At 38.9% G+C, this 17,894-nt stretch overlaps 3 protein-coding genes and 1 long non-coding RNA gene across 5 annotated transcripts in view; 2 read left to right on the top strand and 2 right to left on the bottom strand.

Annotated features, from left to right (window-relative positions):
* Positions 1-792: 792 nt before the first annotated feature.
* Positions 793-3,928, bottom strand: LOC104953697 (uncharacterized). Its single transcript, XR_799254.1, has 4 exons — positions 3,914-3,928; positions 1,713-2,300; positions 1,542-1,607; positions 793-1,026 (listed from the first exon to the last, which is right to left on the bottom strand). It is a non-coding gene; the product is annotated as an uncharacterized lncRNA (long non-coding RNA).
* A 1,691-nt stretch (positions 3,929-5,619) lies between these two features.
* Positions 5,620-9,580, top strand: LOC104953696 (lathosterol oxidase-like). Of its 2 annotated transcripts, XM_010780671.1 has the most exons (6): positions 5,620-5,912; positions 7,004-7,221; positions 7,702-7,834; positions 7,989-8,089; positions 8,678-8,806; positions 8,982-9,580. In XM_010780671.1, exons 2-6 carry the CDS (start codon positions 7,012-7,014, stop codon positions 9,228-9,230), a joined length of 822 nt encoding a protein of 273 aa, XP_010778973.1. In that variant the 5' UTR covers positions 5,620-5,912; positions 7,004-7,011; the 3' UTR covers positions 9,231-9,580. The 2 variants fall into 2 exon arrangements, with proteins under 2 accessions (XP_010778973.1, XP_010778974.1); XM_010780672.1 differs by lacking the exon at positions 8,678-8,806.
* A 100-nt stretch (positions 9,581-9,680) lies between these two features.
* anapc13 (anaphase promoting complex subunit 13) lies at positions 9,681-10,611 on the bottom strand. Its single transcript, XM_010780670.1, has 2 exons — positions 10,187-10,611; positions 9,681-10,006 (listed from the first exon to the last, which is right to left on the bottom strand). Exons 1-2 carry the CDS (start codon positions 10,283-10,285, stop codon positions 9,881-9,883), a joined length of 225 nt encoding a protein of 74 aa, XP_010778972.1. The 5' UTR covers positions 10,286-10,611; the 3' UTR covers positions 9,681-9,880.
* Positions 10,612-12,598: 1,987 nt separating this feature from the next.
* Positions 12,599-17,894, top strand: part of rspry1 (ring finger and SPRY domain containing 1) — an 11,939-nt gene continuing 6,643 nt past the window's right edge. Inside the window, exons 1-4 of the mRNA XM_010780686.1 lie at positions 12,599-13,010; positions 13,512-14,129; positions 15,374-15,426; positions 16,758-16,870. Coding sequence (XP_010778988.1) covers positions 13,732-14,129; positions 15,374-15,426; positions 16,758-16,870 — 564 coding nt within the window. The 5' untranslated portion in view covers positions 12,599-13,010; positions 13,512-13,731. The remainder of the gene's footprint in view (positions 13,011-13,511; positions 14,130-15,373; positions 15,427-16,757; positions 16,871-17,894) is intronic.

Raw genomic sequence — 17,894 nt, 5'->3', positions numbered from 1 at the left:
GAGCCCTGGGTAAATAAACCATCTGGTTGCGTCATGTCCACATTTCTTACCCCCCGCCACAAATAAATGCATATCACATTCGGGACGTTTGATAGTCCTGGTAAATCTGATGGATTACATTGCAATATAAAATTGGAAAATATCATGTTTACCATCCACTGAGATGAATGTATTAGCTTCAGCTTTTGAGTGTTATGGAGCACATTACATGTCATTTGTTTGACGCATTTATGCAAAGCGATTTCAGTGTGGACAATCCCCACAGGAGCAATTTGTGGTGAAGTGTCTTGCCCAGGGACTCAACGACATGCTGACTGCAGTGGGACTAGAACTTGCTATCCCCTAAATCGAAGTCCAGCACACTATCCACTGAGCTACATCCTCTGTTAGCAGGACTGGTGTGGTCATACTTTGACTTAAACCAAAGGTCAACATTTTCACTTAATCATTGTTGCAACTTGCTCTTCTAGTAAATGGCACTGCTTTATTTTTTAATTAAATGTTTTTGGGAATATAAACTTTTGGCACTTTAGTTTTTTAAGCAGAATCAAGTATTCCTTTTGGCTTGACTTATATATCTTATGAAAAAGGAACAGTTCCCTCAGATGGTAAAATCGGGATTGAACATTAACACAGAACTTCATCTTTGTATTCTGCCTCCATGCGAGGCTGACCTTGGTCAGATGACTTCATACTGCAGCAGCACATCTGAAGCTCAACACCTCAGCTCATTTTACACAAGCTTGGAACCCCCCACACACTGGTTCGTTAAACCAAGACAGCACAATAATATCAAGTAAATTCATTTATTTCGACATTGAAAACAAGTACAAAAAAAGAAATAAATCATTTTCTGAAGACATTCACAACAGTAAATTTAGTCAAGGTATTCATAAGGGCTCCACCCCAAAAGGCAGAAGCGGGCAGAGGTCCTTCACTGACAGCAGCTTGTGTCACAAGTCTTCCCTTTGCACACACAGCCAGAGGCGCATTTGGTGCAGCCGGATGGGCAGCATGGGCAGCAGCCTGCAAGAAGAAGGAAATAGTGTTTGTGTCAGCCCAGTAGTTAAGTCATCTTAAGTCTGAGGAAGAAAAAACCCTCAGGCAGCTGTCACCTTTATCCAGTTAGCTAATATACCAAATACTCCTTAGGTTCTACAGCCTTTCAATGCCACAGTTGAACTTTATGCACATGGAATGCCAGCGTACTAAAAATGTTAAGAAACTGTAGTTTCATGTGGTTAAACTAGTAGTATGATAATAAAAACTGCTTCTGAGCCAAAGACAATAGCTAACATTCGGTCAACTTTGAATAGCATCTCATTAGCCAAATAGGAGCCACCTGGGCAGTTGCCTTAAGCAAAAAAGGTTATACCGGATACAAACGTGTACATTCAGCATCAACTATAATCATAAAGGAAACATAACATCGTAAAAAACATTGAAGAGGACCAATTGCACCCAATAGGCACTCTGAGGGACAATATAATGCAAATATATTACTCTTGTTATGTAATCGATTTATGGATGTGTTGACTTACTCTTCTTGCAGCTTTTGCAGGAGCAGTTTGTGCAAGTGCAGGATCCTCCGCAGTTGCAGGTCCCACCTGGAAAAAAAAATAAAGCCTGGTTAGCTTCATATCGTCCAGTAGACAAAGAAAAACATTAACGTTTCAGCTGATACAAACGTTAACACCGTAAACAACACTTACTCTTGGAGCAGTCGCAAGGGTCCATGTTCTCAGGTGATGCCTCTTGTCCTCGTGAGAAGGTCTTTGGTCTGAGATGAGAGTGTTTTGTGAGCTCTGGAAGATGGGCGGTGTTTTTAAAGCCTTCTGGGAACAACAGGACAGGGTGCAAACTGCGCCTGTCACGCTGCACGCGGGCACGTAGTAGATGATTACAAAGACGTTTGTGCACACGACTTCATGATGAGGCATTCAGAGCAGGAGGAATGTCTCTGCTCCCGAGACCAATAGGAGTTGGCGTTTTGTGTGCACCTAACAAAAATACTCCTCCCCCCTTGAAACACTAATTAATGTGTTTACACTTTATACACGGAGAAAAACATGACCCTTTCACGCATAGAGGCTACTACAGCGGACAGCTTTTCAAAAGGTGTTTTCTTATACATGGGGTTTGATGGCATAGTTGCACCATCAGCCACCCACACGCTGCCACTCAGTGGAAAGTCAGTGTAAGTGCATGATAAATGTCTCTAAACCAAGATGCACGAGAGAAAGCCAGATGGACCAAGTCACCTGCCGATATCCTGCCAATCCTTTCATGGAAAGCGCTCCCTGTATAAAACATTAGGTGACATCAAGTAACAACTAAGGAATCATATCATTCATACATTCTCAAAGCATTGATTTTATGTTTGCAGGAAATCATGATTATTCGCCTGTCCACTAAAGTGGACGTGATGCATCACTGGCTATATTTCAACTAAAATGCATACTGTTACTGCTACTGTTCTTCTTCAAAATTCTTCATTTGCAATATCTTTTTGGGCCTTAAATCATAGGCTACTTAAGTTATTGTAATGTATTTTTAAATTTACACATCTTTATCATTTTTTCCAAATGTACAAGTTTTCAGTTTAGACTTTAACGCATAGCCTACTATCCACCTGAGTGGACATATAAAACATATTTTTTCTAAATTTGAAAAAACTAGATAAAAATAAACTAATCTTGTTTTTCATGCCCCAAGAGCAATACAATACACTAGTGACACAGGTTAAAATAGTTCACTAGTAGTAATATTTCCTCTTGAGTGAGACCTTGGGACTCTTATAACAAATTTGTCTAAATTACCAGTAAAGTGAAGAATTAAGCACCGTATTTGGAGGATATGTAAATGTGTAGATATTATTACGATACATAGGCACATAAGCCAACTGTATCTATCATGTGCTTAGATTGCGCACGGATTTACGACGAATGCTTACTCGACATGCTTTCACGGGTGCAAAAAAAGATTAAAGTTAAATTAATTTAGTTTTTTAGGAAACATTTGGTTTCGAAAAAGAGGTATGGATAAGCTACCATCAAATGCATCCTGAATGCCAAAAGCATAATAGTAGCCTACGTGTTGTTTTTAAATTTATTTATTATAAATAAATCGTTTTTTAACATGACATAGCCTATGCTTAGTTTTTGAAAGGGTTATTTGTTTGTCACTTTGTGTATTGCACATGATTTTGTAAAACATTTTTCATTCATATTTTAACCGTATTATAATTCCCTTCTTTTATTCTGAAGGTCAGTTGTATTTTAGGAGACCTTGCCTAAAAAACAAAAACAAAGGCTATCGTAAATATATAAGCTACATTGCATATGCCTTTACAATCAAATAACATTCAACTGTTGTTAATTGACCATGTGATCCGTATGGGTTCCGGAATTGTATAATTATAAACACATAAACACATTGGTCTTAAAGTCTGGTTATTTCTCGACAGTAAAACATGTCAAGTCATAGTGACTTTGTTTTAACTATTCAAGATGAACATTGCATGCGTGTAGTTTCGGTCCAGTTGTTTCCTTCACCAAAAGGCATGTTCTGTAATGTTCCTCGGTGTTTTAGGGTCCGTGTCTGCACACGGCAAAAACAAACTGCCAAACGCGCCCCCTCCCGCTGCTCTGCACCCGGCTGCTTCAACAAGCCCTCGTTAGCAAACCAAAGTAAATAAACCATTGTAATATGCTGCCTTTACGTACGATGTGCTGTAGGATAAATCTTATTCACGATAGCACATGACATGCAAGTTGTGGCTTGATACTACAGAGACTACAGCCTACAAACCAGACAGCAACGTTTCAGCAGTAGCCCAGTTATGGCTGTATGAAAATGATGTTTGTTTGTCACGTTTAGCTAGTACACATTCAACAGGTGGTTGTCTTTTTACCTTCACTGTGCTAGGATGTAGGATTTTGTGGTGGGGTCTTGAAGGCAGCATTGTCCTTCTTTTTTTTTGCGCTCGCCACTTTCCGGCTTGGGGTTTTTCCACACAGGTTATTGCTAAACATGTCGTAACTTGTGCGCAAGGAGAATAGACCGTTCATGGTAATGAGCTGACTAATGGGAAGGGACCGAAATAAATGATTTAGAGCTGAGTGCAACTTTTTTCCCCAACTACAGTAATTACAAGACATACATCACAGTCCACAGGAGTAAATACACAGCAAAGGTATAAACATTTTTATAGTATTATTTGTTTACTCAAACCAAGAGGTCGGAGAGGTACTGAGATCTTATAATTGAGTAAAAGTAGAATTACGAAAGTGTAGAAATACTGTCTATGTTACAAGTAAAAGTCCTGCATTCAAAATGTTACAAGTAAAAGTACTAAAGTATGAGCATCAACATATAGCCTACTTAAAGTACCAAAAGTAAAAGTACTTAGGCCTATTATGCAAATAAGTCAATTTCAGAATAATATATATGATATGTTTTGATTATAATTATTGATGCATTAAAGTGTTATCAAAGCTGGTAAAGGTGCAGCTAGTTTGAAGGACTTTGTAAACTGCAGGGTAAATTGTGAATTTACTCCAGGTGTAACTAAAGTCTTTAAGTGTTATATTATATTTTTAATAATTAATCAAAATCTGTAAAGTAAATTAAGGTGCAAAATAAAAGTATTGGAGTAAAGTATACGATGATTGAACATCATCGAGTCTTGATTCCTTATATGGTACAATAATATAAAGGTTCTGGCTTTCAAGAAAGTGATCATGTAGCCTATCATTCATGTTGTGTCTATGAATCCTATGTCACTGATTGTAGAGCGTGCACACTGCACAGAGAGGTGCTGTTGCTTCCAGAGAACTCTAGAGGGAAACGTTTACACATTATTAGACAATAAGAGTGTTCCTTGTGCAACAGTTTTGAAACTTGATATTTGAACCATTGGTATTTCAGGTACCCATACAAAAAAAGTTAATCTACATTTGACCTTGCATTGTAACATCTGCAGAAAAAACATATACGCAACAGCTAGGCTATGAATGAATAATTTATCAATTAGAAATTATTGAATGGAAAAGTGTAGGATGCCAAAAGCATGTGCAAGCAAGGCATGCTGCACTTTGTTTGCATAAATTGTAAACTATGTTGTTTTCTTTCTTGCTCTGACAGTGTATACATTTGTATTCTAAAGATTGGAAGTTGTGAAATATACGGATCCTCAACAAGACAGATCTAATGTACAATCATTAGGAGGGAAATATTTTTCTTGGTCCTGATCAAACTCTTCATTCTTACGTGTTGGATGATGAACGTGCACGTGTGTATGTAAAGGGCATGGGTAATTTGATCCATAACTACCATAGCTGACCCTGAATGACATGCTCAAAACCCTTACAAGCTATTTTACCTTGCATTAAAACAGACCAAAAAAAGGCATTTCAAGGTTTATTTGCTGTAATGCCATAAAGTCATCAGATGATTTCACTTGTCTCATTTGATCTATTATAACATAATAAACATGTAATTCATTTGTATTATTATAAGGACATTCAGTTTCTTGTAATCACAATTTACAATTCCTAATATTGAAATAAGAAAATAATTAAAAAGTAATCATTTTAGAAAGATGATGCCACTCAAACTAAAAAAAGCACAGATCTGACTGGAAGAAGTCCTGCTGTCACTGAGCTCCTTGCTATTTGCTGAGCAGGCTGGCTCTTATTCCACAGACCGCATGCGTCTCTCTCGAACACCCCCAAGCCTCCTGACGCAATCAATCGTTTTTTCTTTGAATGCATGTTAAATCAGGCAGTGGTCCATATGCCACTAAACAATTTACTTCACTTGCCTTCAGTCACAAATGATATGCTGTGTAAGGAAGGAGGATTAGTCCGTTTGATAGGAGGCTGCACACACTTTTTGACGTCCTAAAGCAGGTCAGTTCAGCAGCAATATTATACGATGGATTCTTTGAAAGGCCAGGCATGATACTCTTTGAAAGCATCAAACAGCTTTTGGGAATTTCCTGCAAACACAGGGTTAAAAACTGAAATAATTTGAGTTATTAGTTATTAAGACATGAGTGAATTAGTTAGAATGTCTGACACATTTTGTATCGAGTTAATTGTTTCTCATATATCCTTATGTTTGAATATGGAAATGAGACATGATCTAATGCTAATTTGGATGAATTTAGGGGAAATCTACAGACACAAATAGACAAAGGTATTAAAATTAACATCTCAATGTGTATTTTAGGATACTTTCTTTGCCTTCAGTGTCTCGCCTTAATTAAATCAGATATAGTCCCTCGAAAAAGGTAAAAAAGGTCAAGCTAAGATATTGCTAGAATGACATCACTTCACTTGCAAGCAGATTAATATGTACAGCTTATCTTTGGTTGTATGGTAGACTGATTCCAGAACAGAGGTGTGAGTGAATCACTGTTAAATAGTCTGATTGGGTGTGAGGGTCATTAATCATGTTAAACAGAGCACATCATGCAGCTTTTGATAACCCCAGAAACTAGCAGTGCAAAGAGATGGAGTCCAGTTAACAAGGAAATTATTCTAAAAAATAGCCAACAGTTGTATTAAAAGATTGTTTCAAGATGTTATGGCATGAGTATGAGTATATATGACTAGCCATTTATACAGGTATGATGCTTTTGTTTCACTGTCCTAACTATCCCTGTGTTTTTACCTGCGGCTCTGTTTGCTGCAGGTAAGTCTTAGTAGAAGGCATTTAGAAATAATGTATAAATGTAAAGCTCTGCCATGTAAAGCATGGACAGTATCCACAGTGTGGTAAAATATCATTTGAGTTTTAACTGGTTTTCACGTGTGTCTTCTCAAAGAAACTGACTGATAATATTTAACACAAACATTTATTAATACTACGTTTTTGACATATTTGTATCCAGTTATGTCCCCTCATAAGTTCATGAGGGGACATAATGTATAATGTAACTATTTCACACACATCTTTAGTCAGCTGCGTCATGGTTTAAATGTTGCTCTTTTCGCAGATTGTGCAATGGATCATGTGCTTAACATTGCTGACAGCTCCATCTTCACTCCGTATGTTTACCCGGCCTCGTGGTCGGAGGAGGGGGCCCTGCGTCAGATAGTCAGCCTGTGGCTGGTGACCAACCTGGGAGCGGTGCTGCTCTTCCTGGGCTGTGGTGCTCTCAACTTCTACTACGTGTTTGACCATAAACTCATGATGCATCCACTGTTTCTCAAGGTGGGTTGTTTGTTTAACCTTTTGACCTGGTTTACAAATGTTCCCTAGGAAACCAAATCGATGTGTCAAAAACTGCCATACAATAAGCCCTCTTATATATTTATGTGCCACTTCACTTTGAAAATAAAACGAAACCCTACATTTTAATTACTTTCTTTTTTACTAATCTAAGGAGGACTTTTTTTTCACAGTCCAAGATTTGTCAATAGTTAACATCATGGATTTTGATACATTTCATGAAGCACACAATACAGCAGCAATGACCAAATTGATGCCAGGACAATCGCATCTGGGCAAACATGATCAAATGGCAAAATCTTTTGGAAAATACAAATGTCAATGTTGAAGCCATGACTCTAAATTAACAGCCTTATATAATAAAATGTGTGATGTAAAGAAAGATGTATTATTGCAGACCTGGTGACAATTCAAAGCAAACTTCTCCCAAACCTTAACTTTGTCTATCTGATCCAACAACAGAACCAGGTAAAACAAGAGATTGAACTATCAATCATCTCAATTTTCTGGATGAGCTTCCCAACAGTGGCCATTTTCTTCTGGGAGGTCCAGGGAAACAGCAAACTTTTCGACAACATCAGCGAATCTTCTCTGGGTAAGACAACCGTTAAAAACCAGGCTGGAACCTTAGGTGAAATTAAAGGTTATCTAATTATAGTCACTAATGGAATATTACTTCTTTGTTGCAATAGGTCATACATAATGATTCCTAATGAGACTTATTAGCCATTGGTTTGTTTCTTTCTCAGGCTGGCCCGGGGTGTTCCTGAGCATTGCTGGTTTCTTGTTCTTTACTGACATGTGCATCTACTGGATACACCGCTTCCTGCACCATAAGAGCACTTACAAGGTGAGCCTTAGCATGTTAATCGCTGGTTCGTAGCAACTCTAAACTATATATTTATATAAACATTTATTAAATGAGTGTATATGAAACAGGTCAGTTGTTGTGATGGACCCACTGAGATTTAACATCTAACAGCTCTACCAAACATTTGAGCATTTCAGCTTGTTTTGTTTTTAAAACAATGTTTAAGTTGAGTCTCACAGCTCTCGTCATCTGTTCTCCTCAGTGAGCTGCTGTTTTCAGACCTGATAAACCTGCAGGTCCGCTGCAACTCCAGGCTGAAGACCTTTCTTTTTGCTACTGCTTTTAATTGGACTATTGATATTTCACATTGTAACTTGTAATAATGTATTTTATACCTGTGTTATTCTATATTAGCTTGTTTTATGTTTATTTTATTCTCTTTCCTTTTTAATGTTAGTTTTAAATGCAATTTTAAAATGTGTTTCCGCCTCACTACTTTAATGTTTCCATCCGGAATCACCATGCTTTCTAATTTCACCACTTTATGTACCTTGGGAGCCGAGCCTGATATGTGTTATTTCTGACTGAAACATTCCTGTTATTCAGACTGTGTTTCTCCCCCCTCAGCATTTACATAAGCAGCACCACATATTTAAGATCCCTACGCCTTTTGCCAGCCATGCCTTCCACCCGCTGGACGGCTTCCTGCAGAGCCTTCCCTATCACATCTACCCGTTCATCTTCCCCCTCCACAAGGTGCTGATCTAATGAGGACTACAAGTTAAACTGCATATTTCACAGTCATGTTTGTGAGATTTGCTGGAGATGTAGCATATGAATTTTGTGAATTGGGTAACATTTATATTTTTGCCCAAGACTTGAATGAACTGTAAAACGTTTTAAGTGACATTTGGGACTTTCTGAATTACAGGCGGTCTATCTGTCACTTTTCGTCTTTGTCAACATCTGGACCATTTCCATACACGATGGAGACTACCGCATCCCCGGCCCCCTGATATGTCTGATCAATGGTGCTGCTCACCACGTAGACCATCATCTCTTCTTCAACTACAACTACGGACAGTACTTCACGCTCTGGGATCGTATCGGGGGCTCCTACAGAAACCCCTCAGCCCTGATGGGGAAGGGGCCACAGGACCACATTGCACACACACAGTGAAGATCCAGATATCAATTTGTCACTCTAACGCTTAGGAAAGAGACAATTGAATCAGATGCAAATAACTCAAACTAAGTGAGTTGGTAAGTAAGTTGTTAAAATATGAATAAAACATAATTATGGGGAAATATGTTTTTGTAAAAGATAATGGTGACATGCCAGTTGGCTGGAAATAACACTATACTGCATTGAATAAAAACCAGCAAAGTAAAGGCATACTTAATTTGTATGTGTTAGGGTTTTAACCAAGCTCTTGTTGCGATCTCTGATTTGAGAATCCCAACTTCATAAAATCAGGGCAATGTTTCTTTGTAATAGGATTGATGGACGCTTTTTTTTACTAATCGAACACAGTCTGTGTGTTTGTCCACCACTGTCCTCACTTTCCAGATTCAACCGCAAATGACAAAAAACTCAACAGATGACAGTGGCAAGGCAATTGTGTGACCCTTTTCCATTTATGCTATTACAATTTATTTATGAAGAATGGATAACAATGCAAACATACATTTTGCCTCATCCCTGCTTAGCTGGAACTTGTTGTATATACTTCAGTAAAAATGCAAACAGATGGTGAATTGCATGGGTCTGAATCCAGTGTCCACCTGCATGTATGTTTATGTCCCACAGTCTGATTCCACATTAGACTTTCAGTTGCCAGTGCTCGGTGTGTTTTCGTGCAGGCTCTGCAGGGCGAGGTCTGTCCACTTCATCTCTTGCTCTTTCACAGACTCAGTGGAACCTCCATTGTCCTGCTCAGCCTCAGGCAATTCACTCTGACAGAGAACAGGGCAGACAGGATGCCATGAATAAAAGGAGCAATTCACTCTATACTTAAATCAACATTGTAATAGTGTCAAGACGAAATCGGAATATTTGAGGGGAAGCAAAAATAATTATAAAATTTAAACAGACTATATAAGATGCTGTTGCTAACATGAATGTGTTTGTAATACCAGAGGGATGGTGACATCTTCATACGGCAGCTTATCTTCCCTCCAGGCATCATCAGTGAGGTCCAGGACTCTCCCATCTCGTTGGATTTCACTGTCCATCTTCCGAGCAGGGCCCTGTTCAAACTCTCAGAATGCCTCCTCTGACAGAGTTAGTTAGCTTCAAGGTAACTGCAACACTGAACACACTGCTGCAGAATGTGCAGATACCTGCTTCACTGCTACTAGTTAACATCCAAACAACCATAAATGGTCAGAAATACATGGTAAACAATGTATTCGAAAAGTATGTGGTTCCAGTTTGTAGTTTTCAGAAGGTTTTTATTTACTTCTAACCGCTTCACCAATGCATATCAGAAGTAGTGCGGTAATTGTAATTATACGTAAACATCCGGCGCCTGGTGATGATGTCGATTAATGACGCCTTCAAGTACTGGAGAAAATTGGAAACTACTGTATGCGTTACACATAGATACATTCTACATATTCTTCTCACAATCCATTAAAAATACAATTACGAACGACAACAAAATCCACGACAACAACAATAATGTGTAATGACGGTTTTATGCCAGTGTACAAAAGGCTCCACAGAAATAAAACGCCTCCTGTTTCCAACGAATATAAACGGCCATCCCACGTATTGTTTTGCGGTCCCCTTGGTAACCAGATTACTCTTCTTTGAGCTGTGTTCCTGTGAAAAAGACGTCCCATTCCTTGTCTCTGGTTTACTGCAATTGAAGGTAACTTTATTTAATTGATAACAATTGTACTACATGCAACAATAAGCTTAGTTAATTAAGGGTATTTTAGCATCTTGCCATGGAGATATCCCTACAGTGTTGTTCGGTGTGACCAAGTTTTTTCTTTTGAAGTATATGGGACTACTTTATTTATTTCTACTCGTTCAGTGTTAAAGACTCAACAAATCCATCTATATCTATACAGATGTAGGTTATTTCAAGCGAAATGAGAGAGCACCTCAGTTTTTCAGAGCCCTGCTAGTTTTAGACATTCATTCAGAATGAGCTTGTTTTTTTTGCATCATCATGTACTAAGGCTGTGTTTTTTTTAAAATTCTGATGTACATTTCTTATTACAGGCACTGCAATGATGTCAGCTTCTCAAGAAAAGCAGGTGGAAAATACAGAGCAGTGTGCCAATCCTGGAAACCCAGTTTTCTCCTGCATGTTGACTTCAGAAATGAAAGGAAGACACCTAGCGCTGTGGTCCAAGACCCAGAACCCACTGTACAGGACAACTTCCAGTGACTATGGTCTTCGCACTCAAACCTCTGGAACCTCGCGCCGTGCTTTCTACCCTAAATCACAAAAATTCACTGAGGAAATTAGAAAGACTGGGCTGTTTCGTGACAACTCTCTCAATACTGCTCTTGACCGAAGCAAGGTGTATGACTGTCCCGATTTACAGAACACCATCTAAATGCATGATTGACTGTCAATTCAGCTGTGTTCTCTTATTCATGAGAATTTTAGAATAAATCACTATGTAAATGGGAAATGAAAGCCTAAGCAATTTATTAACACACAGCTATCTTTCTCTTTTCGTTGAATCCTGTAGAGAAAATATTTATGTCTGACAATCACCTACATCTTAAACAGGTGATATTAAAGCAGTTAATAGTTAAGCCCTGACTGTACATGTCACATATTTGTAACACTACATCTTGCTTTAATTTACCCAAATGACCAACAAGCTGATTCTCCAAGGTTTTTTTTAAATAATGCAAATGTACAAATGCAATCTTTCCATCCTCATATTGCCTGGCATATCTTTATAAATAAATAAATGATAACAGGGTGTTCTTACGTTGAATGCTTGACTATATATACACAAATAATAAAATCCAACATTGGTATGTAACAGCAATGCCTTACAAAATGATATTTATCTTGCAATGGAGCTTGTTCTTTTTCTATAAGCTACTTAAAAATACATGATGTTAGTTTTGCTTTCCTCTACTTCAGTCCTTGTAGTGTCTGATGATTGCGTTCACGTACACTGGGAACATTTGCCCTCGCAATGTCTGGTAGCCATTTATTCGCTTTCATCTCATTTCTGGTTTTGTTGGAATTTTCTTTCATATATTATTCAAACATTGAAGTAAAGCTCTCATTTCAAGGGTTTACATTTTTACTGTAGTCTAATATAATTACTGTAGGCTATGCAGCTTTTTTTCTCAAGTCAAAATATTGTAATAACTTGTTGCTTTAATGCTTGATTCCCGCCATATTTTTTCTGTCATCAAACAATATTATAATTTAAATATCATACACAAGATATTTCAGTAGGTTTCAAATACATCGTTGGTCAAGAAAGAAACACAGATTTTTGTATTTAACACAAAGGGGTCTTTACTGTATGTTGACGTCTGTGTTCCACATAAACCCTCCTCCTACTCCGCCAGCCGCGCCTCCGCAGCTACAGCTGATGATGGCCAATGCTACGGAACTTAGCAAACAGCTAGCGGTGTAGCGACGTTAACATGTGTACGACGTGTTACCTGGTCGTCCAATGAGTGTGATATATTAGAGTTCAGTAAAGGAGTGTTAAGGATCATAGACGGGTCATGTTAGGGTTCCCCTGGACTCCACCGGGGTTTGAGTATCGCGTGTAGCTCAATGCTAACCAGGTTAGCTTGCTTATGTAGTTTGACAGTAGGATCAGAGGAGTGTCCAACTAACCGGGCTAACAGCTAGCTGCTTAGCTACAACACAACGTAGCTACTAGTTAGCTGTCTGTTTTGTAAACTATCTGGCCTTGCTCGACTGTGTGTATATGCTGCTGTTTTTCAACAACTCATAACGTAAGTATACGCTTGGATTGAAATGTAATCAGTATAGGTTACTACAAATTAATAAGGGGAGTTGGTGAGACTTGGTTTTTATGTGGAACTGCTATCTAATGCTACATGTTAATGCCTGTTTTGATGGGTGGCTAGCTTGCGAGTTAGGTAACTTAAACTATATGTGTATAATAATATAACGTCCCAGTGATTTAGTACATGACGATCTCATAACTGATATACTGAGGCTATGTGCTAAAGCAGCACAGCTATTTAAATACTAGACATCGGTCGGCCACTGTGCAATAAATAAACAGCAACATGGACAAATGCTGATTTGGTTTCACTTTATTTTTTATATTATTGTATTTCTTTCAGGCTTGACATTTATCTCGTGGGGTATGTAACCTCAGCTAGTTTAAGGCTTAAAAAGGTTATCAGCTGTTAAACAGTTGAATAAACAGCTCTCACAGACTAAAGTTGGGGGGTGAATTTCACTTTTTCTCTTTTCTGTTTCCACAGCCATTCCAGCCCTGGATCAGAACTGGACCTGAGCCTTGGCTGTATATGATGTTCAGAACTTTTTTTTTGTTGCATCACCTGTACCTTACTGCTCCATTTACCTGGCATTATAATCACAAACCAATCACACATCTCTGCTTGGCAACAGTATGATTGCTCATGCTGACCCCACCCAGCCTTCTGGGACAAGAATATCCCAAAATCAAGCTCTCCAAATGATATGATAGTAGCCACCTGGATCACTTTTTATGCTTGCAGGAGCCTCGCACAGGTTCTGCTCTTCCTTTCCTCCTCCAACTGCCTTTGTCCATTCAGGGAGACCCTTGCGAGTGTGGTCTCCGGCACTGGAACCATGGGTAACAGCTGTGTGTGCCGGGAGGATAGTGACCTGGAAGATCATCACCATGGCTCGTCAAGGGCAACCCGAGGACAGGCTAGGCGGGTGGACCACGGTACCGGCGGGGGTGTTGATGCCGGAGAAGTGAGGAGCAGCAGACCCAGGGACCCCGTCAGGCCTCCACGCAGAGGGCGAGGGCCCCATGAACCAAGACGGAAGAAGCAGAATGTGGATGGTCTGGTGCTGGACACACTGGCTGTCATCAGGACACTGGTAGACAAGTAAGTCTCATGAGAGTAATGATATTGATAAAGATGAAATAGAGTCAGTTGTCTGTACAGTTTCAAATCGTTTTTCTATAAATTTGACTTTGATGTCTGTTGGGAATTCAGCCATGTGAAATACTACTATCGTCATTTTGGTTTTGAAAATGTAAGTACTTAAAGTTGTCGCAATTAGATGTGGATTAGGGATTGGAAGACTGAAACACTTTAACTTGAATAGTGCTCCAAGCAGCAGGTATTTGGAATTTTACCTGTGGCTTCAAATAGTTAGAACTCCTTAGAGAGGACTTTGAGTCATTGTTCTTTTCACAATGTTTCCTTCCTTGTAGTGTAGTGATAACCTGCTGCAATGATTAAGCAAGATTTGTATTTACTGTGATGATGCTGCTGGAGTACTTTCTTCCTCCCTTTCCACTGAGCTATTAGCCGTTTTCTTTTTAATAGAAATGCAGTTCAGCATGAACCTTTCTGGTGTTGATTAATTTCCTCTTCATGAATCTGGCCAACAAAGCATCTCTTATGTTATGGGGTCTTTTTATCACTTTTAAATAATGTTGAATTATGTCCAGAGGGCCTTTGTCACAAGGCTGTGCAGCCCCATGTTCCTCCCTACATGAATGCTTTTTTGAGGACAACGATCCAATTTCCAAACTCTTGTCACATGACTGTTCATAAATTCAAGTTTATAGTTAAACGTACCAGGCCGCTTCTTGAAAGAAAAATTAAGCTTCAGTATTAAGTTATGGCTTTCAAAATGAAACCAGACCTCAGCTTGTAATGGGGCATGAAATGCAACAGTAATGGCGGCGTCATCTAAAAACTGCGTCCATGGAGATAAATCATTTATGCTTGCCTTGACCTGCCCATGGGATACCATGTCTGTTCACAGCCATTGCTGCAATCACAGAAACAAACAAAGGCGTTCATCATCATTATTACTCACATGCAGTGATCACAGTGTCATCATTATGCACTCTCTGGTTGAATTCTCTACAGAGAAACCCTACTTCTGTGTATGCACATAAATGAAGCCATAAATCACAAAAAATAGAGCAGAGTAGAGCTGAACAATTCTAGAAACTATATAAAATGGCGATGATTTTGGGTCTCATTTCGATAGGATTAAGCCGATATTATGGCTTCGGGAAAATTGTGTTCAATTGAGGAGAGTTTATTATGTATAGCGCTCAAATAAGTGAGTAACCAGTTGTCAATAAATGATGCTCTTGTTCTTTTTCCAGTGACCAAGAGCCCCCTTACTCCATGATCACTTTGCACGAGATGGCAGAGACGGGTAAGGATGAAAATGAAGCACTCACATTCACACACTGGGCAGAGAGCACTTCGTCCAGTTAATAAAAACAAAAAGTAAACAATATACAAAAAATGTGACAGGATGTGATAAAAAAGCACTCTTCTTTAGTTTTGAAAGGATCAGAGGTTGTACCACAGGAAACGCAGTCTTGTCAGAAAAAGTGAATTGAAGGTGGCTGATGTTGTTGTCTCATCATGACTAAACCATTTCTTCGGTAGTGATATGCACAATCCTTCCGACATAGTTTCCTCAGGTTAAAATGAAAGTATCCACTGTACCTGTCCATATCTGATGTTAAACTATTCCGGAGATGCGTCATTTAGAATGACTGATAAGCAGTCCTAGGAATTTAAACAGTTCCCTTCAGAATATGCTGTCCCATCCCCCTGGGGATGTTTTTGAGAATTGCTGAGGTAGTGATATAACAGCTTTGTAAGCAGCAGACAGTCGCGCTCCTCTTTTCAGTGACGGTTTCTCCTAGCCTCTTTGACGCTTAATTCAAACCACCAGATAGTATGTCACAAACTGAGGTAAAGATAATATTGAGAATATTATCAACATATCCCACATGTGTTAATATGAAAAGGCTATAATCGTTATAAGGCCTAATTCAGAACATCCACAGACCTCATTTGCTGTTGACACACTGTATCGAATTCCCAATGTTGTCATATTTACAGTGGAAAATGGTTCGGTTGCTGTTTGTGTTGGTTTGAATGACAGGTTTAATTCTTATTCTGGTTTGGGTTTAAACTTTAGTGGATGTTTGTGTGTGTTTTTGGTCTGTTGTGTTTGTGCTTTTCTCATGGCACATGATGCTCTCATGCGCTGTGTGTTTGTTTGTATTCAGTAGCCTATGAATTCTTGAGTTTGCACATATGGTGTTTGATGCTCACAAGGCGTGGTGTTGTGTGCTTTGACAACAGCCATGTCGGATATGAGCTTGCAGATACTGAACCCTAAAGGCAGCCAAGCAGAAAGCCAGTCACTTTCTGTTTGACATGTGCCATGATGTTACATTATTCATCAGGCCGTTCACTGCGGCTTTCAGAAGGGATGGTGGTAGAGAGAGACTCTTACTGAGTCATCTAATGGACAGGAAATGAATGTTTCAGTAATTATGGTGCATCTCCTATTCCGGTCTGTCTTGCACACAAAGGGATATCCTTCTAATTATTTTTAGTAAACTGGATAATGGGACTAATGTTGGAAACGCCTGTGTGTGCTCTAAGTGTGTATTATATTTCAAACAAGGAGGAATGTCCAATCTGTTAAGTCTTAAACCAACCTCTTTGTCTCCTATCCCACAGATGATGGTTGGCTGGAAGTTGTCCAGTCTCTGATTCGAGTGATCCCATTGGACGACCCGCTTGGCCCTGCAGTGATAACCCTTCTGTTGGATGAATGCCCCCTGCCCACCAAGGTTAGTGTCTTATAGACATTTGAGGTAATAACTTTGTAAGGCATGGTTTCTTTAAAATAGGCCAAGTTACACCATCTATCAACAGACATTACCTTCAGATTTCAATCAGTCCTTAAAGGGTCAAACTAAATCACTTTATTCTACTCGTTTAAAGTGTAGACTAAAATACTGTAAACCGTGTGCGCTAACCAGATCCTGAACATAAAACTGTGAACTCCTCAGCACATGAAGCCTTGAATGACTTGGCTCACACCAAAAGCTTTGTGGCAAAATTAAAGTGAAACTTCAACTGAACTGCCGACAAGAGAGGTTGGAAAAATATAAATAGTAAAATATTTAAAGCATGTTGGGCACTTCCTCTTTCCCATGATTCTTTCTTAAATTGCTGATTGTTCGTACTGTGCATCCGGAAAGTATTCATACCCCTTCACTTTTTCCACATTTTGTTATGTTACAGCCTTATTTCACAATGGATTAAATTCATTTTTTCCCTCAACATTCTACACACAATACCCTATAATGACAAAGTGAAAAACGTTTTAAAATATAATGTAATTTTGTAAATGAATTAAAAACAAAACGCTCAAATATCACATAAACATAAGTATTCACACCCTTTACTCAATACTTTGTTGGAGCACATTTGGCAGCAATTACAGCCTTAAGTCTTCTTGAGTATGATGCTACAAGCTTGGCAGACCTATCTTTGGGCAGTTTCTCCCATTCTTCTTTGCAGATCGTTTCAGGCTCCNACACAATACCCTATAATGACAAAGTGAAAAAAGTTTTAAAAGAATATTTACAAATTAATTAAAAACAAAACACTCAAATATCACATGTGCATAAGTATTCACACCCTTTACTCAATACTTTGTTGGAGCACATTTGGCAGCACTTACAGCCTCAAGTCTTCTTGAGTATGATGCTACAAGCTTGGCAGACCTATCTTTGGGCAGTTTCTCCCATTCTGAGTCTGAGGTCCAGTGTGCTCTTGAGTAGGTTTTCATTAAGGATCTCTCTGTAC

Source organism: Notothenia coriiceps, unplaced genomic scaffold (genome assembly GCF_000735185.1).
Source record: "Notothenia coriiceps isolate Sejong01 unplaced genomic scaffold, NC01 NC01_scaffold00022119, whole genome shotgun sequence".
NCBI classification, from domain to species: domain Eukaryota; kingdom Metazoa; phylum Chordata; class Actinopteri; order Perciformes; family Nototheniidae; genus Notothenia; species Notothenia coriiceps.
The sequence above is the reverse complement of the archived record's forward strand: the minus strand, read 5'-3'. Positions and strand labels throughout refer to the sequence as shown.

Coding starts and splice junctions, on each gene's coding strand:
- LOC104953696 (XM_010780671.1), top strand. CDS start 7,012: ATGGATCATGTGCTTAACATTGCTGACAGCTCCATCTTCACTCCGTAT. Junction 7,222..7,701: donor TGCATCCACTGTTTCTCAAG/GTGGGTTGTTTG, acceptor ATCCAACAACAG/AACCAGGTAAAACAAGAGAT. Junction 8,807..8,981: donor TCATCTTCCCCCTCCACAAG/GTGCTGATCTAA, acceptor TCTGAATTACAG/GCGGTCTATCTGTCACTTTT.
- anapc13 (XM_010780670.1), bottom strand. CDS start 10,285: ATGGACAGTGAAATCCAACGAGATGGGAGAGTCCTGGACCTCACTGAT. Junction 10,007..10,186: donor AAGATGTCACCATCCCTCTG/GTATTACAAACA, acceptor GTTCTCTGTCAG/AGTGAATTGCCTGAGGCTGA.